At 44.8% G+C, this 26,067-nt stretch overlaps 2 protein-coding genes across 6 annotated transcripts in view; one reads left to right on the top strand and one right to left on the bottom strand.

Annotated features, from left to right (window-relative positions):
* The window catches only part of FSIP1 (fibrous sheath interacting protein 1), a 227,216-nt gene extending 221,259 nt beyond the window's left edge, over positions 1-5,957 (top strand). For 4 of the 5 annotated variants that reach the window (XM_051822083.2, XM_051822082.2, XM_051822085.2 and 1 more), the window contains one exon: positions 4,979-5,284. In XM_051822083.2, the coding sequence (XP_051678043.1) occupies positions 4,979-5,013 (35 nt within the window). In that variant the 3' untranslated portion in view covers positions 5,014-5,284. Of the gene's footprint in view, positions 1-4,978; positions 5,285-5,422 lie in introns of those variants that run through there. The other variant, XM_051822081.2, reaches the window with a different exon arrangement.
* A 3,128-nt stretch (positions 5,958-9,085) lies between these two features.
* On the bottom strand, positions 9,086-24,728 carry THBS1 (thrombospondin 1). Its single transcript, XM_002717799.5, has 22 exons — positions 24,563-24,728; positions 23,976-24,071; positions 23,131-23,690; positions 22,238-22,313; positions 21,731-21,933; positions 21,481-21,603; positions 20,395-20,488; positions 18,533-18,706; positions 17,873-18,049; positions 17,375-17,548; positions 17,053-17,180; positions 16,786-16,938; positions 16,121-16,339; positions 15,550-15,657; positions 14,818-14,977; positions 14,545-14,663; positions 13,557-13,791; positions 13,143-13,370; positions 12,706-12,977; positions 12,203-12,300; positions 11,959-12,098; positions 9,086-11,167 (listed from the first exon to the last, which is right to left on the bottom strand). The coding sequence occupies exons 2-22, from the start codon at positions 24,040-24,042 to the stop codon at positions 11,160-11,162; spliced, it is 3,516 nt and encodes a 1,171-aa protein (XP_002717845.1). The 5' UTR covers positions 24,043-24,071; positions 24,563-24,728; the 3' UTR covers positions 9,086-11,159.
* Between the last annotated feature and the right edge of the window lie 1,339 nt (positions 24,729-26,067).

Raw genomic sequence — 26,067 nt, 5'->3', positions numbered from 1 at the left:
AGTTTAATTCTTTTTTTTTAAAGTATTTATTTATTTATTCGAAAATCAGAGTTACACAGAGAGAGAAGAAGAGGCAGAGAGAGACAGAGAGAGGTCTTCCATCTGCTGGTTCACTCCTCGGTTGGCTGCAATGGCCGGAGCTGGGCCAATCTGAAGCCAGGAGCCAGGAGCTTCTTCCAGGTGTTCCACGTGGGACTGGCTTATTTCACTAAGTATAGTGTTGTCTAGTTTCATCCATTTTGTTGCAAATGACATGACTTCATTTTTTTAACTACTGTGTAGTATTCCATTGTGTACATATCCCATAATTTATCCAGTCTTCAGTTGAAGGACATTTGGGTTGATTCTATATCTTAGCTATTGTGAATTGAGCTGCAATAAACAGGGGGGAACAGATAACTCTTTCACATGCTGCTTTCATTCTCTTGGGTAAGTTCCCAGGAGTGGGATCTCTTGGTCAATGGTAGATCTATATTCAGATTTCTGAGTTGTCTCCATACTGTCTTCCACTGTGGCTGTACATTCCCAACAACAGTTGATTATGGTACCTTCTTCCCCACATCCTCACCAACAATTGTTGTTTGTTAATTTCGGTATGAAAGCCATTTTAACAGGAGTGAGGTGAAGCTTCATGTGGTTTTGATTTGCATTTCCCTGATGGCTAGTGATCCTGAACAATTTTTCATGTGTCTATTGGCCATTTGGATTTCCCTTTTAAAAAATGTCTGTTTAAGTCCTTTGCCATTTGACTGGGTTGTTTGTTCATTTGTTGTTGAGTTTCTTGAACTCTCTATAGATTCTGGACATTAATCCTTTATTAGTTACATAGTTTGCAAATAATTTCTTGAATTTTATTGATTGCCTCTTTACTTTGCTGAATGTTTCTTTTGCAGTGAAGAAGCTTCTCAATTTGATATAATCCCATTTGTCAATTTTGACTTTGATTGCCTGTGCCTCTTGGGTCTTTTCCAAGAACTCTTTGCCTATGCCAGTGTCTTTCAGGGTTTCCCCAATGTTCTCTAATAATTTAATGGTATTAGATTGTAGATTTAGCTCATTAGTCCATTTTGAATGGATTTTAGTGGAAGGTGTAAGGTAGGGGTCCTGTTTCATACTTCTGCATGTGGAGGTCCAGTTTTCCCATACCATTTGTTGAAGAGACTGTCCTTACTCCGTGGATTGATTTTAGATACTTTGTCAAAGATAAGTTGGTTGTAGATGCTTGGATTGTTTTCTGGCATTTCTATTCTGTTCCATTGTTCTATCCATCTGTTTTTGTGCCAGTACCAGACTGCTTTGATTATAATTGCCCTGTCTTGAAATCTGGTATTGTGATGCCTCCAGCTTTGCTTTTATTGTGTAAGATTGCTTTAGCTCTTTGGGGTCTCCTGTGTTTCCATGTGAATTTCAGCATCATTTTTTTCTATATCTGAGAAAAATATCCTTGGTATTTTGATAGATATTGCATTGAATCTGTAAATTGTTTTTAGTAGTATGGGCATTTTGATGATATTGATTCTTCTAATCCATGAACATGGAAGATTTTTCCATTTTTTTGTGTTTTCTTCTATTTATTTCTTTAATGTTTTGTAATTCTCATCACAGAGATCTTTGATGTCCTTGTTTAAATTTATTCCAAGGCATTTGATTTTTTTGTAGCTGTTGTATATGCAATTGATCTTAGAAGTTCTTTCTCAGCTATGACATTGGATGTTTATATGAAGGCTGTTGATTTTTGTGTGTTAATCTTATATCCTGCCACTTTACCAAACTATTTTGAGTTCTAATAGCCTCTAAGTGGAGTCTTTTGGATCCCATATTTATAGAATCATGTCATCTACAAAATAGGGATAGTTTGACTTCCTCTTTCCCAATTTGTATCCCTTTGATTTCTTTTTCTTGCCTAACGGCTCTGGCTAAATCTTGTAGAACTAAATTGAATAGCACTGGTGAGAGTGGACATCCTTGTCTGGTTCTGGATCTTAGTGGGAATGCTTCCAACTTTTTCCCATTCAGTAGGAGGCTGTCTGTCTGTCATAAATGCCTTGATTGTGTTGAGGAATGTTCCTTCTATACCTAATATGATTAAAGTTTTCATCATAAAAGGATGTTATATTTTATGAAATGCTTTCTCTGAATCTGTTGAGATAATCATTTGGATTTTGTTCTTCCATTTGTTAATGTGATGTGCGACTGTCGAACCATCCTTGTATACCATGAATGAATCCTACTTGGTCTGGGTGGATGATCTTTCTGATGTGGTGTTGAATTCAGTTGTCTAGTATTTTGTGGAGGATTTTTGTGTCTATGTTCATCAAGGAAATTGGTGTGTAGTTCTCTTTCTCTGTTGTATCTTTTTCAGGTTGAGGAATTAAGGTGATGCTGGCTTCACAGAAGAAGTTTGGGAGGATTCCCTCTGTTTCAATTGTTTTGAATAGCTTTAGAAACATTGGAGTTAGTTCTTTAAATGTCTGGTAGAATATAGCAGTGAAGCCATCTGGACCTGGGCTTTTCTTTGTTGGGAGGGTCTTTATTACTAATTCAATTTCCATCTTAGTTATTGTTCTATTTAGTTTTTCTTTGTCTTCATGGCTTACTTTAGGTAGGTTGAATGTGTCCAGGAACCTACTCATTTCCTGTAGGTTTCTTGGTTTGTTGGCATATAGCTCTTTGTAGTAATTTCTGATGATTCTTTTTATTTTATATAATATATATATTATATATAATATATATAATCTGATGATTATTTTTATTTTATTATATTTCCTTTTCAATTCTAATTTTATTTATTTAGGTTTCCTCCCACCTCCCACCCTTTATTTTGGTTAGTTGAACCAATGATGTATCAATTTTATTTTTTTACTGATCTTTTGTATTTTTTTGTTTCAATTTTGTTTGTATCTTCTCTAATTTAGTTATTTATTTTCTCCTACTAGTTTTGGATTTTGTTTGTTGTTGTTTTCCTAGGTCCTTGCAATGCATTGGTAGCTCATTTATTTGGTGCCTTTCCAATTTCTTGGTGTAGGCACCAGTTGCTATAAAGTTTCCTCTTAACACTGCTATTGCTGTATCCCATAAGTTTTGATATGTTGTGTTGTCATCTTCATTTGCTTCCAGAAATTTTTTGATTTCTTCAATGACCCACTTCTTGATAGTGCAGGGCAGGTGGGAGAGTCCTGCAGGTGGCGTTTCCCCTCCCCTCCTCCTGCTGGGCAACTGATGCAATGCAGTTGGCACAAAGGAGAGGAAGCAATTCTTCTGAATTGTTGTGGCCCTGGGTAGGGGCAATCCCTGTTATTGATGGGTGCATGCATGGGAGGTGGATCCGCAGCTACCTGCCATGTTCTGAGCATGTTTGTGGTTTCTAGGCCAAGAATCCAAAAATTGCGTGAGCCCTTCCCTCACTGCAAGTCTCTGCTGTAGTGCTGCGGCAGGGCGCGGTGGGGAGGAGGTGGAAGGGGAGATACCCGTCACCTTTTTTCTCCCCCAGACCTGGGTGCTTGGTCACCTGCTGACTTAGGGGGCCTGCATGGAACTCTAAAAGCAGTTCACCAAGCTCTCCCTCCCGCTGTATCAGCAGCACTGTGGGCCATGGATTTCTCTCCCACCTGGTCTGCTAGGTCAGGTGTCTTCCTCTCTAGATCTGAACTCTTGTTGTCTTTTTTGTGTATTTGCTCTTTCTATGCAGGTCTGGACTGCTTCTTGCTTTCACAGGGGCTCCTGCTGCAGTTCTCCTGTGGCTTTATCCTAAGATTGTATTTTCTCCCCTTTTTAAATTAATTTTGCCTTGCATAAATCAGGCCAACCTGTCACTATTCTGTCATCTTGGAACCTATCCAATATTTTTAACTGTCTTCCCCTAGACTAGAGCTGTAAGCTCCCTCCCTATTCCACCATCTTGGAATCTTCTTGACCACATTTTATTTAGCCATGCATTACTTGATTGAATATTTGTACTGTTTCTTCTTTTTGACTGTAACATAAAATGCTTGTGTGAATATATATTTTAAAAAGATTTTTATTTATTTTATTTGAAAGAATTACATAGACAGAAGGGGGGAAGAGAGAGACAGAAAATCTTCCATCTGCTGGTTTACTCCCCAGATGGCTACAATAGTCGGGGCTGGGCCTGGCCAAAGCCAGGAGCCAGGAACTTATTCCAGGTCTCCCACATAGGTTATAGGGGCCCAAGTATTTGGGCCATCTTTGACTGCTTTTCCTGGGCACCTTGGCAGGGAGCTGTATCAGAAGTAGAACGGCCGGGACACAAACTGGCACCCATATGGGATCCAGCATTGCAGGCGGTGGCTTTACTGGCTACACCACAATGCCTGCCCCTTATATGACGATTTATGTGCATGTTTTTGTGTGAATGCATATTTTCATTTTACTAAAAGTGGAATTTTCAGGTCTATTGTAAGTAACATTTTTAGGAGCTGCCTGATGGTTTTCCAAAGTTACTGTACCATTTTATATTACTTCCAGTAGTACATGAGGGTTCCAGTTTATCTCGATTCTCTTTTATTATCTTACATGGTACTATTGTTCAGTTCTGCCTTTTCTAATGAGTTTCTTACTCAGGGTAGAAAAAAATATTTCCATTCTAGTTGTGTCACAGTTTTTTTTTTTTTTTTTCACTTTGAAGAAATGGAATGAAGCCAACTTTTATCTGCTCTGAATATAACATTTAGTTTTGGCTTCATGCTACTTCCCAGAAACTTAGTTGATGTTTGTCTCTAAATCTCTGTCAGTTTAGTGCTCAAAACTCAGAACCTTCTCCCTAAGCTGTAAACTTTTTAGCTTTAGATTTTTCTGGTAAAATTTCTATGCTTGTGGAGACTGTTCAATAATATCAAATGAGGGTATGATTATTGTCTCATGTATACAAAGATTTACTGTTTTATTGGATGAATTATTTTTCTTAATTATGTATACTTTTCTAATCATCTAGTACCTTTGGTTGTTATTTTATGTGCAGATGAAATGGAGACTAAAGATGTGACAAGAACGTGAGGACCTCGCTGGGGTGTGCTCTTAAGAAAGTTGGTAATTAAGTTACTTTTTAAAAGATTATTTAAATTCAGTGAATGCATTGTAGAGACTTTTCCTTAAAAATGATTTTTACATTTGGATTCTCCTTTGTGGATTACATTTCCTTGATATTTTTGACACTTGGAGTATAATTTTTCAGTGGTTTTTCTTCAGGGAAATTTCTGGGAAAATTGTTTATAAGTTTATTATTGATCTTGTACATCAGGAATACATTATAAAAACCAGCAGTTTATTGTGTGTGTGTGTGTTATGTTCAAATTAGTTGTGGGGGGAGCGGCGCTGTGGCACAGTGGGTTAACGCCCTGGCCTGAAGCGCCAGCATCCCATATGGGCACCGATTCGCGTCCCGACTGCTCCTCTTCTGATCCAGCTCTCTGCTATGGCCTGGGATAGCAGTGGAGGATGGCCCAAGTCCTTGCGCCCCTGCAACCACGTGGGAGAACTGGAAGAAGCTCCAGGCTCCTGGCTTTGGATCAGCGCAGCTCTGGCCGTTGTGGCCATCTGGGGAGTGAACCATCAGATGGAAGACCTTTCTGTCTCTACCTCTCTCTGTAACTCTGTCTTTCAAATAAATAAAATAATATTAAAAAAAAATTAGTTGAGAGGCTGGTGCTGTGGCATAGCTGGTAAAGCCTCTGCCTGCAATGCTGGTATCCTATATGGGTGCCGGGTCAAGTCCTGGCTGCTCCACTTCTGATCCAGCTCCTTGCTGATGCTCCTGGGAATGCAGTGGATAATAGCCCAAGTCCTTGGGCCCCTGCACCCATGTGGGAGTCCTGGATGAAGCTCCTGGCTTTGGCTTGGCACAGTCCTGCCCTTAAGGTCATGTGAAGAGTAAACCAGCAGATGGAAGATCTGTCTCTCTCTGTAACTCTGCCTTTCAAATAAATAAAGCTTTTAAAAAACTACTTGAAATGGTGTGATTGCTCAGGGATTTGGTTTTCTATGTTCCAATTCTGTTGTAACTCAAACAGATGGTGGTCCCTATGATTTTTTTTTTTTTCTGGCCAGGCTTTCCTTCTTTCTGCCCATCAACCATCTGTTAAGTAAGTACCATTTGCTACAAGAAGAGTAAATTTCCTTAATAAAACAATGTACTATCTTATTAGTGGTGATGCTTTTCTTAAGAAGGTATTTGAATTATTTGATATATTTCTTTCAGATGTTTTTTCTTTCAGTGCAATTTGTTTATCTAGTTACGAGTTAGTAACCTAGACTGATGAGAACATTTTTTCAACATTCTGTAATATGAATTTTCATTAGAACTAGAAGTCTAATTTATTTCTGTTTAAAAAATGAGCTGGATATTTTTCTGTCTTTAATAAAATTTGGAGTAATGTATATGTAGCAGTGCTAGCATTTGCTAGAACATGTTTATCTACTGATACTGGATAACACTGTTGATGGCTCACGTCCAACTTCCTCAACTTTTTAAAATGAAGAATTCTACAGTTACTCTTTCCAGAGGTATCGTTAAGCAGTTTGTTTCTCCAGTCCTTCTATTTCAGTTGACTGTTCATTTAAAAAACCAGTGTCCATACTGATGCCTATGAGCTATAATGTCATTCATCTTGATGTCGAGAGTTTTGCTGTGGGATATCAGATGAAGTGAAAAGCTGTGATTTTTAGATTCTTACAAGAATGACACGTGGAATTCCTTAGGGTTGTAGGGTTCGAGTGGGAACAATCGGAGGGCAGAGGTGATACGGGTGGGAATTTGGAGTGGAACAGAGAGGAGCCATCATTGCCCATCAGTCTTTCAGAGGAGCTCAGTTTTCTAAATCTTTGCTTTCCTGGTATTGGATGGATGATGTGTATGTGTCTGTGTCTGGGGGGAGAGAGAGAGACAGAGACAGAGAGACAGAGAGAGACAGAGACAGACAAAGGATAGGAATGCTTAGAGAGAAGGAAGGGGAGAGGGAAGATAGCGAGTGAAAAGCAGAGAAATTAGTTGTAAACCAGCACTGCAAAAGAGTTATGTCTTTATAGTGGTGCTTCTGCAAATAGTACTTGGGGGCATAGGAAGCCTTTCTGTTACAGGATTTTCGTTAAAGGGAAGGAAGCAGTGATTTTATGTAATAATTTTTGCCATAAGAAGAGGTGAAAGCATTCTGCAGCATGTAACAGAAGGTAGTTCTGAAAAAGGCAGGTAAACTGAACTTACAATTCAAAACAAAAAGAGCCACTCTGATTAAAGCCTTCTTACTACAGTTGTTTTTATTTTGAGGTTCCTTATATACCTAATGTTTGCCCCATAACGAGATACAGAATAAAAAGTTTAGAAGAGAGAAAGAGATAATTCATTTTAGGAAAAAATTTAGGGGCCTAAAATTTGAGTTTTTTTTTTTTTATATGGCTCTATATTAAAAAAAAATACTGGCACCACCTTTATTGTAAATTCCCCTAAGGCCTGAAGTTTATGGCCCTTCAACCTAACTCTCCTGAAATGCATAACAATAAACTCTTAGAGGAAGAAAGAGCTGTCATCTCTATTTTATAATTTTAATTTTTAACAAGTCCTTTATTTCAGTATAACCTACTGAGTTGAAGGCCAGTTTGGGAATAAAAATAGAACATGCCTGGGAAAATAAAGCTCTCTGTTCCCGCTACTTTTTGTCTCATTTTGATATTTTCAATCAGTTTTGCTCTACCACCTAAAAATGAATTCACATTCTCTCTTAGGATTTAATGCATTTGGTATGTTCTGAGAATGAACAATGTCATATGTCACAGCTATTTCTTTAGCTCAGTTTTCCCAACTCCACAACCATCACTAACACTTTCTAGTTCCTCCTTCTTTAACTTGCAGTATAAAATGATTGGATAATTCAGTCCTATGTGATCTTGCTACCTAAAGAGATGTTTTTAGTACAACAGGGAAAAATCACACTGGAGGAAGATTATGTTTCACTTGGCCACTCCTATCTAGTGTTCAAGAGGTCTCAAAGTCAGACCTTTAACCTATTTTCGTCTTTGATCTATTTTTATTAAAACTGACAGTCCAGCACTATTTTTTTTTTTTTTTGACGGGCAGAGTGGACAGTGAGAGAGAGAGAGAGAGAGAGAGAGAAAGGTCTTCCTTTTCCGTTGGTTCACCTCGCAATGGCCGCCGCCGCTGGTGCGCTGCAGCCAGTGCACCGCGCTGATCCGAAGCCAGAAGCCAGGTGCTTCTCCTGGCCTTCCATGTGGGTGCAGGGCCCAGAGACCTGGGCCATCCTCCACTGCACTCCTGGGCCACAGCAGAGAGCTGGACAGGAAAAGGAGCAACTGGAACAGAATCTGGTGCCCCAACTGGGACTAGAACCCGGTGTGCTGGCGCCGTAGGTGGAGGATTAGCCTATTGAGCCGCGGTGCCGGCCAGTCCAGCACTATTACACATTCATGGTTAGCTTATCCACAACTCAAGATCTGCTTATTGTCAACATTTTGATCTTCTCTTCACAAAATCATTTAATACACCCACACACTTTATGCATTTTTTTCCAAATCTTGTTTCTCTGTAATCATGTTTTTGACCAAAGCAATTACTGCATCTCCAGAAAGTGGCTCAACTTTTCAAGGATGATCCCTCCCTCATGCCTACTTCTGAAGCTTCTCCATGACTTGCACAGTGCCTACTCAGAGCCATTATTCACGTGTCAGGAAGTGTGGCTGAGAGCTCCATGTCCCTTCACTGTGGTTTCCCCCTCTGTCTTCACTCTTCTTTTCAGAAACAGAACTGGACTTTGGAAAGGATTCAGTAAATAACTCGAATGACCTTCGTAACAGGTGAAATTGTATTCTTTTGAGGCTTATGACTTAGAGGTTATTTTTAATATGATAGGCTAACTTGCTATTTTGTTCTTTTATTCCACAAATCCAGCAAATCAATCTTCTAAGCCTAGGCCTGGGTAACTCAGTCTAAATTGTATAGGAACTGTGAATGCCACTGTTATTTACTGTAATTTCATGTTGTGAGTACTATCTTGGTTTAAGAATGGTATGTACTTACACTCCATAATGCCGGTAAAGAAATAAACACGGACACAGTAAGTATAAATATAAATTTCCATATGGTTTATTGTTGTTCCTTGTACATAAGAAACAGTAATATACAACTTACACTGCTTTACAATGTAAAATGGATAAAAATGTGTACAAAAAGCACATTCCTAGAAAAGGTATTGGCAAATAGTAAAAACTGGGGAGTAAAAAGCGAAAAACAAATTAAAAAAAAGAAAAACCAACAATTCTTCAATTCAGTGTGCAAACATTATATAAAAATAGAAATACTAACTCTACAGGCAGTATTTCCTGATAAATTATTTAAATAGCATATCTACACAATCTGAGATATCTATTCCAATGGCAATGAGAAAATAATTTATAAAAATAAAGCAATGGTATACAAGATGATAGAAAAAAACATAACTTTCAGAAACTGTATTCAACATTTCAATGCGATTTCCTTACTGGGAATACTTTTCTGCAAAGAAATTTTATACTATTTACAACATTGACTTTTTTAGGTACTACAGTAGCTTTAAGTTTTTAGACACTTAAACTCTTTCTGCTTGATCCAAAAATTCTTTACTCAGTCACACAACAAATGAGGTAATATTTGTATATAAGTTTCACCTTTGTCATTTTTTTCTCTTTTGGAAAAATGAAAAAAAAAAAGTGTATATGCATTTCTCCTCCCTGGAAACAGGCACAAGGGATGGGATAAAACATTATTAAAGACCTCATGGCTTTCTTTGCAATCTAAAACACTTGCAAATGGACAACCAATGAATTCCACTTGAAGACAGAACAAAGAAAATAAAGTCCCAAATCCCTCGCTCTGAGCACCAGGAACAGCTTGTTACAGCTGATTTCCCTAGCGCCATTCTTGCAAGCCATTTGCTGATATATCTCAGTGACCTGCTCTCAAACGCTTTCCATATAAAACCTAATTCCAGGTAGAACAGAGTTAATAAATAATCTGTATTTACAATCTTACAGTCATGAAGACTCTTAGCAAAGATGATATGGACAGTCCTGACACTTCTTCCTGTTCCATGAATAATCATTCAGACAGATCCTCTGCAGTAAGTCAATAAATATCTTATATTGTAAAGTGTTTGTTTAAAAAAAAAACAAAACAGTTCTATCACTCAAAACAGAGCACTGGAGAACTCCATGGTAATTCAGAAAAAGAGAGAACAGGAATGTTTTAGTTAGGATGATGATAATTTTGTGCCTTTCTAACCATAAAAATAGAAGCACAGCTGCCCCTCCCTTGGGAGACAGCTGGTGCTCGCTGAGATGGTAGGTTTTCCTACTTTCACGCTGTATCTACACAAGCTACATCTGGAAGAAAATCAGGAATTTCAATGCCATAAGGCAATGGCAGCCAGTACTGACACTGGTTTCATTCTGACTTCTTACTCTGATGTGTAACGGCCTGGGGTCAGGGAAGAAGTCCAGAAGCCAGTCTTTCCCTCCCTCCCCTGCTCCTCTATAAGTGCCTAATTCACGTGGGTTCATCAGCCAACACCAGTCAGCATCATGAGATCCAGCAATAGTCTTTCAATCCCCTGAAAATGATTTAGTACCGAGCATGTAACAGTTCTTCCATATTTTCTTCATTCGATCGCCTGTTGGGTCTGCGCCCTCCCCCTTAGTGCTCCGGCCCCTGCTCCCCCTATTCCTGAGGGAGTAGTCAGGTATGTTTTTGTTTGCTAATTCTAGTGATTCCTCCCTTCTCTGACCCGCCTGAGAATGCTGAGTCCACTGCTCAGAGACAGCCCCACAACAGCACCCTGCTCTGATACGAGCAGAGTGGAGCAGGCACCTTTCCAGCTGAAGCAAGTAGATGTGTTTGCTTTTTCAAAAACACACCAACGTGACTGTTTATATTTTTGGAAGATGTCTTCTCTCATTCATTGGAGGCTGTATACTGAGTCTGTTTTTGAAAACTGCATTTTCTTGAGGCAGGTCCTATGTTCTAGGAATCCACATGGATGCAAGCAGAGAAAAAAGGAAGGCAAGGAGAAGTGATCCTGGGGGTTTTCGCAAGCCCATCGTTCCAGAAGGTGCAATACCAACACTGGTTCTTATCAGTCTTTAGATCAACAGCTTGTTGATTAGGAATCTGTTGAACAGACAAATATGTTAGTAAATCGTAAGTCCATAATTACAAACTAATAACAGCACAGTTATCTTAAGCCAAGTTAACAACCTAGGGATAGCTCTTATTTTAGATTGACAAACGTCATAATGTAAGATTGTTCCAACACATTAATGTTTATCCAAAACTTGTATTGTGCTTTCTAAGGCCTTCGGTATTAAATGCTTAGGGAGTTTTTTTTTTTTTTTAATTCAGACTCAAATCATTCCATAATTTAGATATTTTTTGAGAAAAATCAATCATCCTTCTTTATTCTGATTGATCTTGTAGACAACAGACCATGGCTCAGGAAATCTTTATTTAAGCACTTATTTTGTGGTAGATCTAATGCTGGACTCAGAGACAGCTCAAGTCATTCCTGAGTGAAAAGGAATGGAGAACAAAGAGCTTTGATGAAGAGGGAAAACTGATTCAACATGCCAGGATGAAACTTGTGAGGGAGTACTTGTGCTGTGGTGGTGCAAACAAAGCCATAAACAGTGTGTGAGGTATACACAAGTTAAAGAAAAGTATTGAGGTCTGAACTATATAGGCATTTGCCTTTGCATGGCGTATAAGAACATAGAAATTGCTAAGCAAATTTTCATGGTTAATAAAGACTTAGAATTTCATCATTCATGGTTCATAGGCATTATTTTGCTTTTACCATTATGTCCTAAAAAACCTTGTCTCTCAATCTTAAATCAGCTTTTCCCATAACTGGCACCCTCCATGTCTGTCTGAATTACAGATGTCAAGTGTTATGTTGTTCTTACCTCTACATTCGTACTTCAAGTCAGAGAAGAACACCATTTCTTGAGAGAAGACAAACATCCCTAGTCTACCGCCAGCATAGGTTTTGTCATAGATGGGGCCTGAGTCAGCCATGATTTTCTTTCCTTCATACATTACCACTCTGCAAGAAAAACAAAAAAACAAAATTCTCAGTGACACTTGTTTACCTCCTCATTTTTTGCCCATCAGCATAACGTAGGTTCAATTTAACCAACACAATCTTACCTAATGAAACCTGTCTTTGGCCTGTGGCTGAGACGCCATCTGTAAGCAGTGAAATCTTTCCAGCCTATGTGACGAGGGTCATGCCACAGGGTACGCACCTTCAGGATAAAGAAAAGAGGTTGAAGCACAGCTCTATCAGGACAAGATCTGTATTGCATTATATCAAAAACAGTACTTGCCAAGCATCAAAATGACCCAGATTAGAGGGCAGCAATGGAGGATTTTTCCCCCAAGTCCTCTCTCATTTGTTGATGCCACTAAATGCATATAGAAAGCAGAGAAAAGGGAAGGGAATTTTTTTATTTGAAGAGGTTGACACCATCTTCACATTTGAAGCTTGGCCATAGTGAGCTGCCCTATCAGACACTGTTATGGTTTTTACAAAGTAGGGCTTGTTGGTGATGCTGGAAACCTCAAGACTCCCTGTTAGGAAAAGCAGAGCATCCCCAGTGCTCGTCAAGTACCCATCGACACCTTCCCCTCTATAGGGCATTGCTGCTTACCTGGCCAGGAGTGTTTCCTGTGTGCCACAGTGCATTCCTCAGGTGCTCACCAGGCCCTGTGGTGGAGTTCACAACCTTCACAGAGAGGCCTGAGTATCCCTGAGCCCTCGTGGGGTTGGTGTCCCAGTAGGATTGGGTGACTTGCTTCCACATCACAACATAGAAGCGGCTGCTAGACTGGTAGCCAAACACAAATCCAGCATAGTCATCATCCCTTTCAGTGTTGATGAAGAAGGTGCCACTGAAGTCCACAGCGTTAAATTCATCATAACCTGGAAGATGAGGTCAGGGCCAGCTTAAAACCAGCAACCTTCAGGTTTTTCATCCTGTTCCCAGACATCTTGAGCACCCATAGGGACAGACGGTATCTGTCGCTTTTGCATCAGCTTCTTTCCCATGTATGCGTGAGCCTCGTGATGTAGGAACTCACTACTCACCTACGGCAAGTCCAGGATCACAGTTGACAGTTTGGACGAGTTCTTTACCCTGATGGCGTACAACCCAGTTAGGATCATTTTGGGATGTCCCCTTGGGGTCCAGAGGAATCATCTGGAACCGGCGGAAGTCAGTCTCACTGATGTCAACATTCTCAGGACAGATGTCATCGATGTCTGGCACGTTGTCATGGTCAAAATCATCTTTGCAAGCATCACCTCGACCATCACCTGTGGTCAAAAAGGCAAGGGTTTGGTGAAATTCTAAAATGCCATGATTAGTGTCAGAAATTTACTATTTTGTCAGAATTGGCATTTAGTCACTTTATCTTCCCAAGAGTATTCAGCTTTGTATTTTTTTCCTTAAGATCGCTGTGATGTCTGCCACTTTCTAAAAGTGTGGCTCCACTGACTCACCATCAGAGTCCTTCTGGTCAGGATTGGGCACAAGTCTGCAGTTGTCCCTGTCGTCAGGAATGCCGTCATTGTCATCATCATGGTCACAGGCGTCCCCCTTGCCATCTTTATCGTGGTCAGCCTGGTTGGCATTGGGCACATAGGGACAGTTGTCCAAATTGTTCTGGTGGCCATCTTCATCAATATCCTGATTGTTGTCACAGGTGTCTCCAATGCGATCCGAGTCAGAGTCCAGCTGAGAAAGAGACATACATGGAGAGTAAGCCACCGTATCAATCAGCAGTGACAACGAGAACATCAATGCCCCCACAACAGGGAAAATCCCCCATGTCTCATCTGGCCAGTGGGGTGTTATAGAAATACTTTTCCAGAAAGCAATGTTAGTGATTACATTTTGAAAGTTTTTTTTTTCCCCTTGATCCTTGGTTTTACATGAAAATCTCAGAAGGGATATTTGAGTTTTTTTAAAACTATATATTCTCTGGGTATAATCTGGTAATACCAGATGCTGTGGAAGAATAACAAAGAAATGGGGTTTCCCAGGTTTTGGAACCTCTTCTAGTCTGACGACTTTCTCACAGCCAGATTATATAGTTAGCCATGGACATGGTTATGGGTTGTTTTCTTCAAGGTGAAATTATAAAACGTATGTGAAGAATATACTTAAAACACTCTTAGTCTCAGACATGATTAGTAGTATGATAGAATTATCAGTCTCAGATCTCTGTTTTAGCTAACTTATCTCAACAATGGTAGGTCACAGCAAATCAAGTGGACTGTCTGAGAAGTCGGAGAAGATCTGTACATTAAAGATACATGAGACTCTGTAAGATGGTCACATCAGACAAACTGTGTACATGAACTTGGTGCAGCTGGCTTTGAGGACACCATGATGAAAGTTTTTAGACTCCATTAAACTCACTTTGTGAAGACCTAGCTAGTGAAGTTTGCAGACCTGACTGAAAGACTCTAATAGGAATCCACCTACCTGATCGGGATTGTGTTCCAGGGGGCAGTTGTCACACTGATCTCCAACCCCATCCATGTCAGTGTCCCTCTGGTCCACATTGTAGACATACTGGCAGTTGTCTCGTTCATTGAGTATACCTGCAAGGAACAGGGGACAAATCAGAGCTGGTATCTCCAGCCTTGGTTGTTTCAGCCATACCACATCATACTGGCCAGGCCTAGGGAGAAGTGAGCTGAAATCTGTGGGTGCTTCCCACTGCCCAGGGGTCTGCTAGGCTAGGCAGTGCCTTACCATCCCCATCAATGTCTGCAGCACAGGCATCTCCTTCCCCGTTGTTGTCTGTGTCTGCCTGGTCTGGATTGTGGTTGTAGGGGCAGTTGTCACAGCGGTCACCCACATCATCTCGGTCATAGTCATACTGGGCTGGGTTGTAATGGAACGGACAGTTGTCCTACAGAAAGAAGAAAGGGAGCACTTTAGCACGCTGCTGTGGAACCAGCTCAGGGTTCAGACCACATGCACAGTATGCAGAGAACTGCAAAAAAATTTGCAGTGATTATTTTCTACTTGGTGGATGTATTGAGTACTCCGTGTAAAACGATCACCATACAAGTTAAAAGCCAGGACATAATGAATGGAAAATGGTTTCTATTGGCTACAAATCAATTAAGAGGTAACATGTCATCTCATTATCTCAGGTCTCCAGATGCCCAAAGTGAACTTGACTGTAACTGAGACATGACTGTTAAATCTGGGGATCAAAGGGTCACTGGTGACTCATTCTAATTTCTCTCAAAGGGGGGAAAATTTTGTGATGGATAACAAAACCCTCCTTTAAAAATTCTCCTGGCAACATTTATGTCTCCTCAAGCTACTAAACTACAATAAATAATTTCTAATTATCCTATGTATCAACTTGGCATAATTCTTCCTATAATTCCATAAGTTCCTTGAATCCTGAAATATTTCACATTGTTGCAAAGTTGAAGAGAAGCAACGGGATGGCACATATTTTGTTTTTACCCTATCATCTGGGATTTTGTCATTGTCATCGTCATCATCACAGGCATCTCCGATTCCATCCTTGTCATAGTCTTCCTGCCCCGAGTTGGGGAGGTTGGGGCAGTTATCCTAGGAAAGAGAAGATGCACATTACAGCTGTAGATTGTAGTTTCTCTGCTCAGCTCATGGATCATGCATGGGGTGGGACGGAGCACTGGGACATTCTGAACCAAAAAAGAACGGACTGCTGTTCTGTGACGGCAACCAGATGCCTTCTTGGGGGTTGCACATACAGAATGCGTATACATGCTCTAGGCTTTACACATGCTGTGAACACAAGGCATGATCTCATGGAACTTGGTAGGGGAGTGAGCCTTCTTTTGGACCAAAGAATCATCATGCACCACAACATGCCAACACAGCCTGCCCTGTTTGTGTTCTTGGCACCAAAGGACTCAACATTTGTGGATTACTGTCCTCTTCCTTTGGAAAATTTCATCTTTCAGTTTCGTTTTTGAGTTGTTAGCATTTAAAAGTCCCTGGCATACTCTGCTGCTACAGGTGATAGGCACACGTAGGAAGATGGCTGTACCTTTTTGCAGTGGTAAGTTGCGTTGGCCACACACACCAGGTTCTCATTAGGCCAGCCATCGAGGTCTGTGTCCTCCCCACAGATGATGCCATTGCCAGCATAGCCAGGCTTGCACTCACACCGGTACATGGGGTCACTGTAGTGGCCCAGGTAGTTACACTTGGCATTCTTGTTGCAGTCATGTGTCCCATCTGTGCAGGGGTTGCGTGGTTTGCACACCTGAGGATATACCATCCTGATGTTAACACAGAGCCTTCCAAAGTTCCCAGACAACACAGAAACAAGTAACATCAAGATCCTGGTTGGCTCCCTGTCAGAGGCTGCAACTGGAGGAGTGTGGATTAATTCCCCATTCTGCCCGCAAGGACGACCAGGCTACAAACAAGCTTTGCTGTACATTTATGTTTCTTGAAATTGCTTAGCACTTTGGCATTTACAGGTTCATTTACTTACAACTTATTCCAGAGCAGCATTTTAAAATGTGACTACTTTTCCCCTGCAGGAGTTACTATAGGTTTTCTAGTCATGCTTCTGAAACTAGACTGTACATTTCTTCCTCTCCTCTCTCTTAGTGCAGGGTATAAAATGACAGTCCTCCCTCTCCTAGTTGTTTCAGTCAAGGACAGCTCTTCTCTACTCTGGAGTACCAGCCTAGCCAACTGTACCTGTTTGTGGGCCATGGCATGTTCAACACCCCTTCCGAAAGGCTGCGTGCCAGTGTAGCGTGGAGGGCAGGGCAGGCAGTTGTAGCCAGGGTCTGTGTTCTTACACCTGTGCTCCCCGTTGTGGTTGAAGCAGGCGTCAGGCACTTCTTTGCACTGTGGAGTAGATGAAAGTTTGCTTAATGTTTAGAAAATGCAACCATAAGGACACGGCTAGGACAGGTTCACTGCTGTCCTGGGTCTCCTAACTCAGAGCCATCAGTTCCTCACCTCATCGACATCTTTGCACTGGATGCCATTGCCACTATACCCAGGGGGACAAGCACCGCATTTCCAGCTGCCGTCAGGGTAGCTAGTACACTTGACACCGGCAAAGCAGGGATTGGACAGACATCCATCTGAGACGAGATGAGAGAGACAGGTTAATGGTTGGTCTGGGCTGCTGTTCCTGCCATGCTGGGCACTTCAAAAGGCACCCAGTGTTAAGATACTGTAGGGTGTCTGTAGCTAAAAGGGTCATAAATGCGGGCTGTGGCGTTCAGTAAAGCAGGAAGCTCCTAGGGGGATCTTTGCGCTGGGCTGCATGGCTCACCGATTGGACAGTCCTGCTTGTTGCAGATCTGGTTTTCTGTCACATCACCAACGCAGTCCTTGCCTCCAAACTGGGGCACGGGGTTGTTGCAGAGCCGGCTTCGTTTCTGCACCCCTCCTCCACAGGTGACAGAACAGATGTCCCATGGAGACCAAGGACCCCAGCCGCCATTGACTGTAAGAAAATGAGTTCCATGTAAAAATTAAGGTCGCTGTTCAAATCTGTCACCGTCATACGAGACTCTCCTAAGCTTATTCAAGAAATCGCTGCTTCCCTGACATGGGAGAGATTATCTGGGAGGAGGGCTAGTTTGAAATAGTCTCCTCTCTGCTTTTCATTAAAAGAAGCTGCTGAGCACTGCAGGTCTTTTCTTCTGTTTGTTTATCTAGTAAGTAACCTTCCCTCTCCATGACCCACTGAACTGGAGGCTGCAGATGCCAGGCAACCAGCTGGGCAGAGCTGCCGCCCACACTGCCCTGCGGCTGAGCTCACACTTACTGGGGCAGGCATCTTTCTTGCAGGCCTTGGTCTCCCGAGCTTCGCCTTCACATGGTTTCCCATTCATCTGGGGGCTGGGAGAGTTGCAGAGCCGGATCCTTGTGATCACACCATCTCCACATGTCACAGAACAGGATGACCACGGGGACCAGTGGCTCCAGCCGCCGTCCTGTTTAACTGAAGTACAAAGCGGATGGTCACTGATGGTATTGGTTTGGTAGCCAAATAGAGGTCTGTCTCGGGATCATACAGAAATATTTCCAATGGCAACTGCACCATGTGTAGCAGAAATTGGCTCTTGGCCATGTGTCCTAACGCCAGCATGGAATGTCAGAAGTACATGTAATATTTTAGCTGTCTTTATGGGTTGTTATTAATAATGCAGTATTTACCAGGTGTTAACCATGAACAAAGTTCCATGTTGAGTGCTTTATAGGTGTCATCTAAATAAAAAGCTCAAAATAACCTTATCAAGAACTTACTGTCCCCAAGTTCCAGATAAGGAAAGTCACAGAGAGGGCAAGTTGTGCTCAAAGGTGCACAGTATGTGGGAGAAGGGATTCGGGGTCAGAGATTCTAGAACCTGCTGCAGAGCTGCTGTGAGTGGTGACAATAAGGACAGGTCAGTTCTCTGTATCTCTAAGAGGTCAAGATGCTTACATCTCTTGTCACATTCCTGGATGTGGCAGGTCCGCGTCTGGACCGAGGAGCCCTCGCATCGGTTGTTGAGGCTGTCACAGGAGCGGCCACGCTGCTGAATTCCATTGCCACATGTCACAGAGCAAGAGGTCCACTCAGACCACGGAGACCAGCCATCATCTGCTGAGTCACTGGCTGCAGGGAGAACAGGCCGTTCAGTACATAGTGATGAAGGCAAGCTATTCTTTAGATGGCTCTGCTCACAGCCCTTCACTTGCTAGAGAGTAAAAAGCAATACATTTCTCTTCAAGGTCTACTGAGGTATAACGGACAACAATCATATAAAGTTAAGGTGTACAACTGGTGCTGTGGTCTGCATCTGCCTTTTGAATATCACTGTCAAGCTAGTAGTTAATAAACTTATCTATGACTCCATAAAGTTACCTTCTTTCTTTTCCTTTTTCTCTTGGTAATGATTTCAGATCTAGTCTCTTGGCAAATGTCAAGTACATAATACAATATTATTACATGCTGTAGATGAGATCTGCAGAACTTAGTATCAAAGGTTACAAAGTTTTGGTTACCCCAGGTGGCTGTGTGTATAGCACTGGGGGTGACAGGATGTGTTGCCTGGGTCTGTACAGCTGAGCCTTCTCCCAGCCTCTGCTTGCCTATTCATTGCTTCCTCCTTTCTCCTTTCTCATTTCAAATGAATTTCCTATTGCTGACTTAAGATATGTGGACAGGCATTTCCAGGCTTAGGCTTCCAAGAATGCTCGAGTTTTAGGCATGTGGAGCTTTAGCTGTTTCTGATTGTCAGGGAAGCTGTGGACCATGTGCTTGACAGATGAGCCTGAAGGCGGCTTAGCTGCTGTCAGCTCTGGCTCCAACTCGGTCATGAGGTTAGTCAGTTTGGTGTTCCTCTCATCCCAGCATCTGGGGGTATTTTCTGCACATATTTGCATGAAAGGAGAATGTGTTTGTTTACCATCTGCCTGAGCACCATGACTACAATCACATCTAGCTGTATCAGACACGACAGAGAGCTTGTTTTCTTTTGCCATCAGTTGGAAATTTTCCTAGCAACCTCCGATTCAAGTTCAGAACTCTGCTAGCCTCCAGCAGCTTTGTTCCCTTGAAAAACACCCTTCAAGTGAATGTTGACCAGAAACTGATATACAAGTGGTCAGTCCAGTGCCAATACTGATTAGTCCAAGCCATGGCCAGTGTGTACAGGGGTGTGTGTATGTGTGTGGGTGTGTGTATGAAGGGCAAATACTACTTTCCTGCTTTCTTATCGTAGTTGTGATGACTCATGTCTATGATCTGTACCTAAACACTGTCTAAGGAAAGCAGTTAATGTATACTGGCAACCAAAAACCAAGGAGAGGGGGCCTGGAACAACACAGGGCCTTAGCACTCAAACTGACACTATTCTCTTAGTTCTCCTCTGTCAACGAGAATTTTCAGGCTCAATTCAGTCTAACACTCATACCATAAGCCTATTGATTTCTTTGGTAAGCAGATTTTTCTTAACTCTGTACCTCCTCTAAGAAAAAATGCTAAAAACAGCCAACTTAGGGCTATGGAGGTGGCATATTCATCTCCTTTCCTCAAAGCATAAAATCAGAGCCAACAGCCATTCCGAGATTCTTACTGCCTATACTATAATCCAGATGGGTGATAATATTTAGTCATAAATGAAGATTTTGGTGCCGCACAGCAGATAAGCTATCAGTTAACCAGCTGCTGCAGCAAGAAACAGAATAAACACATATGAGGGCGATGAGGGTGAGGTCCAATGTTGTGCTCTGCTGTCCAGGATGTATTACGACTGACCTAGTCGCTGGCTAAAGAGGGCTTATGCCATTTGGGGAACTTACGCCAACACCGCGGGCAGCATTCTCCATCAGGAACTGTGGCATTGGAGCAGGGCATAATGGGGCAGGACACCTTTTTGCAGATGGTGACTGAGTTCTACAAAGCAACAGAGTGACAGAGAAATGGATTACCTCGCATGTTGCAAACCCAAGTTCACGCAGTGTCACATTTCCATGATAAGCCAGAACGTGGTCATGGCTGTAAATGCTCTCGTGGAATGGTTTTGATAGAAGATCTGTGTAGCAGAGGTCCCGACTCTCAGGGAGACAGTTGCAGTGCTAGTTATTTGTCATTTAATTCCTTGGAGAGCCCTTTTTAACTGCTACTCAAAGGTAGAAGTTACAGCATGAAGAACTTCTATAAGCAGAACCAATAAATATCGTTCTCAAACTCGTGTTTGAAACTGAGCTGACAAAACTCAGCCAGAACTTTGAAATGGTTAAGTTTGCTTTTTTGTAGGGGGAAAAAAAAGACCTATAAGCACATCTCTCCCCCGTTTTTTTTTTTTTTGCATTTATAAATCTGGATTTATCGTATTGGAAGAGAATGGAAATGTAATGAAGTTGGCTTCCAAATTCAGTCATCTGTGATTTGTATTAAAGCCTGACTTTGCTCCATGAGCCAGGAAAACCTCCTTGCTCCTCTGCCAGTGGTGTGGGGGTAGCAGGCAATGCAATCCGAGCTAAGAATACAGGGGCATCCTAACAATATGGGGCTAAGTGACTCCAGCAACAACCGGTACTGTGGTGAAAGAACCTCTGTGCCACAGCTGAATACCAGTCGGGGGGAGGGGACGAAGAAGGAACGTCCCAACCAGGCTTTAATCACCCGACATTCAACACTTAGCCTTTGAACTGAAGCAGGTAAATGATTCAGATGTCTCAGCAGATTTTTTTTTTCCCTGAAATACTTAGCCTGGGGTATAATTAGGACTTGGACAAACCTTCTGCGAGTCTAAATGAGAATTTGGTACCTGGTTTGGGAACATGAAAAGAATTATGTGGTCGTCTGAGTATTTGCCCAGGGACTGCAGCTTCAAACACGTGGTGGCGAGCCTTGGTTTATGTTAGTGTGTGAAGAGCCCTCACCTGACAGCGACACTCAGTGCAGCTGTCCACGGTCCATTCCTCGTTATTCCTGTACTGGACCCCATTGTGATAGCAGAGGGGAGGCTTCCTCAGCTCATTGGCCAGCTCTTTGTTCTCTTCAGTCTGAAAGGAGGAGACAGATCGTTAGTGTCTAGGTTTATGTTCCATCGCTAGGCGTCCTCTGTGCTAAGGCCTCCAGGGCTCGTGTGAACAGGCTGAGGGGTGGGTGGGGAGGCTACAGGCCACTGACCACTTTGCGAATGCTGTCCTGCAGCGTGGTCACGATGGTGCGCAGGCCCCTGAGTTCCAGGAATATGTTGGACAGCTCATCACAGGAGATGCCACAGATGGCCTGCAGGTCCTTTGTCTTGTGGCCAATGTAGTTAGTGCGGATGGCAGGGCTGGACCCGTTCACCACATTGTTGTCAAGGGTGAGAAGGACATTGGTGGATGCTGGGAAGCGAACACACAAAATGAACAAGGCAATAAGATAGCTTCAAATGGATGATCTTACCAGCCAGCCCTCCCAGTTCTTGGTTGTAAATGCCATTTATTTCATGTGGAGGGAGGGAGACAGGTGGAGGACATGCATGTGTGTGCAAATGCCCACTGAGGTCACTTCACCTCTTAACTGGGTTCTCTGGGGAGAATTCATGCACAATCACCTATGCTTAAATTTCTGTTTGTTTTTGGTGGGATTCCCACTCCCACCTGCCCTGATTTCCCCCATATGCCTTAAAGAGAGAGGGGTACTCACCACTGGAGCAGCCTTTGTTCCTGAGGATGTCTTCTGGTGTGGTTCCAAAGACAAACCGCACATTCTGCAGTGCCCCCTGTGGGCAGAAGACACACATTACATATACAGTGTGGAGACCGGGGCTCTATGGGAAGGCTGTGCTAAGAGAAGCACACAACAGATCATTCACAAAGCTTCAAAGGGTCCTGTTTTAAGATCACTCTATCAAAATAACACACCAACATAAATTGCCAAACAACTTCAAAATCTTAATTGTGCCTCCTGCCAAGTCTTCAGTATTTGACAAGGAATTCAGTTATCTGCCTACTTGGGTACACAGGAAATGGAATCTGATACAAAGCCTGGAGGATACAATGACACTATCCAGTGTCAAAGAGTTAAATGTGGGAGTTCAAAGCCAGAGTCACAAACATAGGGGCTAAGGCCAGGAAGAAGCTGCAGCAGCAAATAACCACAATTTTAACCTCTCGACTGAGACCGGCTCAAACCCCTACAAAGAATCCAAGAGCAAAGCGATTATTGATTCTGCCGTGCAAGCCCCTCGTGAAGCAGTATTAAAAGTGGTGGGACACATTCGAGGTTAGTCTTCTTGAGAGCCTAAGGAGTGCCTGTGGCTTGAACAGGCTGTCACAGCAAAATCATGGGCTTCCCTGGGGAGTTTTTGACCCGTGGCTCCTCGACTACCATCTCAGCCTCAGCATTATCTGGCACTTGTTAGAAATGCAACTTCTCAGACCCATTCCAGTGCACTGAACTGGGGACTCTGGGAGTGGGGTACAGCAGCCCTCCGGGGAAGGTGATGCTTCTAGAATGGGAACTGCGGCTTTGGTCTCCCGACAGGTCAGCAGGCTAGCAGACGGCCCCAGGACCAGGGCGCAGAGAAGCGGCCTCACCTGGAAGTTGTCATTAACGCCTCCCTTGGCGATGCGGAGCCTGGCCACGTTGGCCAGGTCCCTGGTGAAGATGCTCTGGATGGGGACGTCCAGCTCAGCATTCTCCATCTTCTCGCAGTCGATGTACAGCTGGGCCCTGTCTTCCTGCACAAACAGGGTGATGCTCTTCCAGTGGCCGGTCGCCAGCAGAGCTTCCTCCACCGACACCACATGCTGCTTCCCCTGCACGGTCAGGCTCAGGTCCAGGGTGCCCGCCTTGCCGTTGGAGACCACGCTGAAGACCTGGCCAGAGTGGTCTTTCCGCTCCAAAGCCAGCAGCGTGCCCCGGGTCTTCTTCATCTGCCTCAGGGAGGCCAGGAAGAGGAAACCTTTCTCTGCGCGCACAGCATCCACTAGGTCCTGGAACTTGTCGTCAGGCACCGGGGGGATCAGGTTGGCATCTTCGATGCGGTAAGCAGGGCTGGAAGGGTCAGGACCCTTCACGAGCCGGCGCCCAGAGCCCTTGCGGGCAGCCCCGGTGAGTTCAAAGATGTCAAACACGCTGTTGTCTCCCCCAGATTCTGCCGGACAGGAAAGGACAACAGTGAGTTTTCTAGGCTAGGGCTGGGGCTGGGGCTGGGGCTGGGGCTGGGGCTGGGGCTGGGGCTGGGGCTGGGGCTGGGGGAGGGAGCTGAGCCCTGGCAGCCGGCCCACAGGCACGGGCAGCCACTGAAAGAGCTGACTGGACACCGCGATCAGAGCAAGGCTGCATCTTGATACTCAGCTGGGGCTCAGGGGAGAGACGGCTGGGAGGGAGAGCCAGTGCCTTCTCCTTCCACCTGCCCTGAGGTGTCGCACAGACTCACCTGGAATGTGGTTGCTGCCACACACCTGCAGCAGGAACAGGACACTGAGTCCCCAGGCCAGCCCCATGGTGGAGCTGTCTGTGCCCAGCAGGGAGCCTGCAGCAAGAAGCGCAAGAGCACAGGGTCAGAGACAGCGAAGACTGGGGGCTAGTAGGGGGCCAGAGCCCCGCAGCCCTCCTGGGCCTCACATTCGCTGGAGACACCGCGGGACTGGTTTTCCAGAGGGCATCATGCAAAAAATGAGAGTTGGAGGGAGGTGAAGCCAGGGGCACCCGGACCACCAGCGGGGGTGGGGGGTTGTTTCTTGGGAAGTTGAGAGTGAACAGCAGGGCCAGGAGATGCAGCTAGGGGGAGGAGGGAGGGCATGACGAAGTAGCCTCCTCCCTAGAGGACAGTTAGCAAGGTTTAGGTAGGACTTGGAGGAATCCTGGGGCGCTCTGATGAGTTAGTTTGTGAATTCCTAGCTGAAGAGTCCCGCCGGCGGCTGGGAGGGACAGAATGGGGGCAACGAAAGAGAGGAGAACCTGGGAGCTCGAGATGGATGGCCAGGGCGGTGCGGGCTCCTGGCGACCGCCCGGGGCGCTTACCTGTGTAGACGTGGGCTCAGCGGCCGGGAGCGGCGGCGAAGACGCAGGAGAGGCGCCGGGGTAACCGGTTAGCCCGGGGGACCGCGGTCGGACTCGCAGGCTGAGCAGGAGGATCGCTCGCTCGCTGGAAACCCGAAGTGGCCGGCTGGCTCGGGTGCAGTGGCTGGCGAGGCGAAGCGGCGCGCTTTTAAAGGGGGCGCTCGCATTCCTGGGGATTCCTCTGGCCAATGGGCGGCGACCGGGCAGGAAGCGGGAGGGGGGCCAGTCTGGGTCGCGCTCCCCGCCCCCAGCCGCCCGGCGCGCAGCTTTCCAGCTAGGAAGCTGAGGGGGGAGCGGCTGCCGGCGCAGGAGCGTCGCAACTTCTCAGAAATAACAGGCGCCCGCCCAGGCAGCCTTGGCGCGCGCAGCCTCGGAGCTCGGGCTCCTGGGCCACGCGGCCCGAGGCGTTTGGCGCGAGCGTCCCGGGCAGCGATGGGGCTTAGCGACCACCGCAGACCCATGGGAGGGCTCTCGGGCAAGCTCGTACCCTTGAATACCCCGCCCAGGGCTGTGGCTCAGAGGTGGACGCTTTGAGACGGCTTTGCAAAAATGGTGGGCCTGATGGGGACACAGGGGACCCCTCGGGAGAACCAGCTGTCCGGGAGAAGTGGCCCCTGGGGTGCAGGCCGACCCCAGCCCATCATCCTGCCGGGGTGGGGCGGCAGGCGTCCCCCGTGCCGACGCACCTGGACTGGCGCGCACGCCTGCCCCGCGCCTGACCTCTCCAGGCTGAGCGTGCGGAGTCGCGCCGGGCCTGCAGGGCGCTGTGCGCAGCTCGCACTTGCCGAGTCCCCGCGACGGTCGCTTCGGCGGTGGCTGCCGCGCTCCCACGGCTTGCCGCTTGGGGGCGGTATGCGTATTGCTATCGAGGGGACCCACGCCGAGTGCTGCTTGCCAGTAGGGGAGTTTTAAGCGAATGGACTCCTGTCCGGCTCCCTCAAGCCAAAACTAAAGTTTGTGTCTTGAAAAACAGTCTTCGTGCCCACTCGTGCTTCTTAACGTGACTCCTGGTTGGAGAGTTTGCAGAGCCATCTGGCTCCAGGGTCTTAAACTATTTACAGAACAGACCCGGAGAGTAATAAATTACTCGCTGCCTATTATTTTATTTCCCTTTTTCCTCCCTAAGCGTTCCTTTCATTTTTCGGCTCCTGAAACCAAGGCGTGGGTTACATTTCTGTGGGTACGCACATTGCCATGGGCCCTGCAGCCTGATGCTTCTGTCATTGACGTCTGGTCTCCAAGCCACTGTCCCAAGCCAGCATGACTGCAGCGGCCTGGAATTCCATTCATCTGCCTGGGATGGGACGTCAGCAGCCACTGCTGCCCCTGCCGTGGTCCCGCGTTATCAGGCTGGCCCAAGGACCAGGGCACAGGTAGAAGCTTCACCAAATAAGGGTCTCGTGCCACACGCAGAGGGGACCTTCCCTCCCCCCACCTCCTTTCTTAGCAGTGACACCTGGCAGGAC

Source organism: Oryctolagus cuniculus, chromosome 12 (genome assembly GCF_964237555.1).
Source record: "Oryctolagus cuniculus chromosome 12, mOryCun1.1, whole genome shotgun sequence".
NCBI classification, from domain to species: domain Eukaryota; kingdom Metazoa; phylum Chordata; class Mammalia; order Lagomorpha; family Leporidae; genus Oryctolagus; species Oryctolagus cuniculus.
The sequence above is the reverse complement of the archived record's forward strand: the minus strand, read 5'-3'. Positions and strand labels throughout refer to the sequence as shown.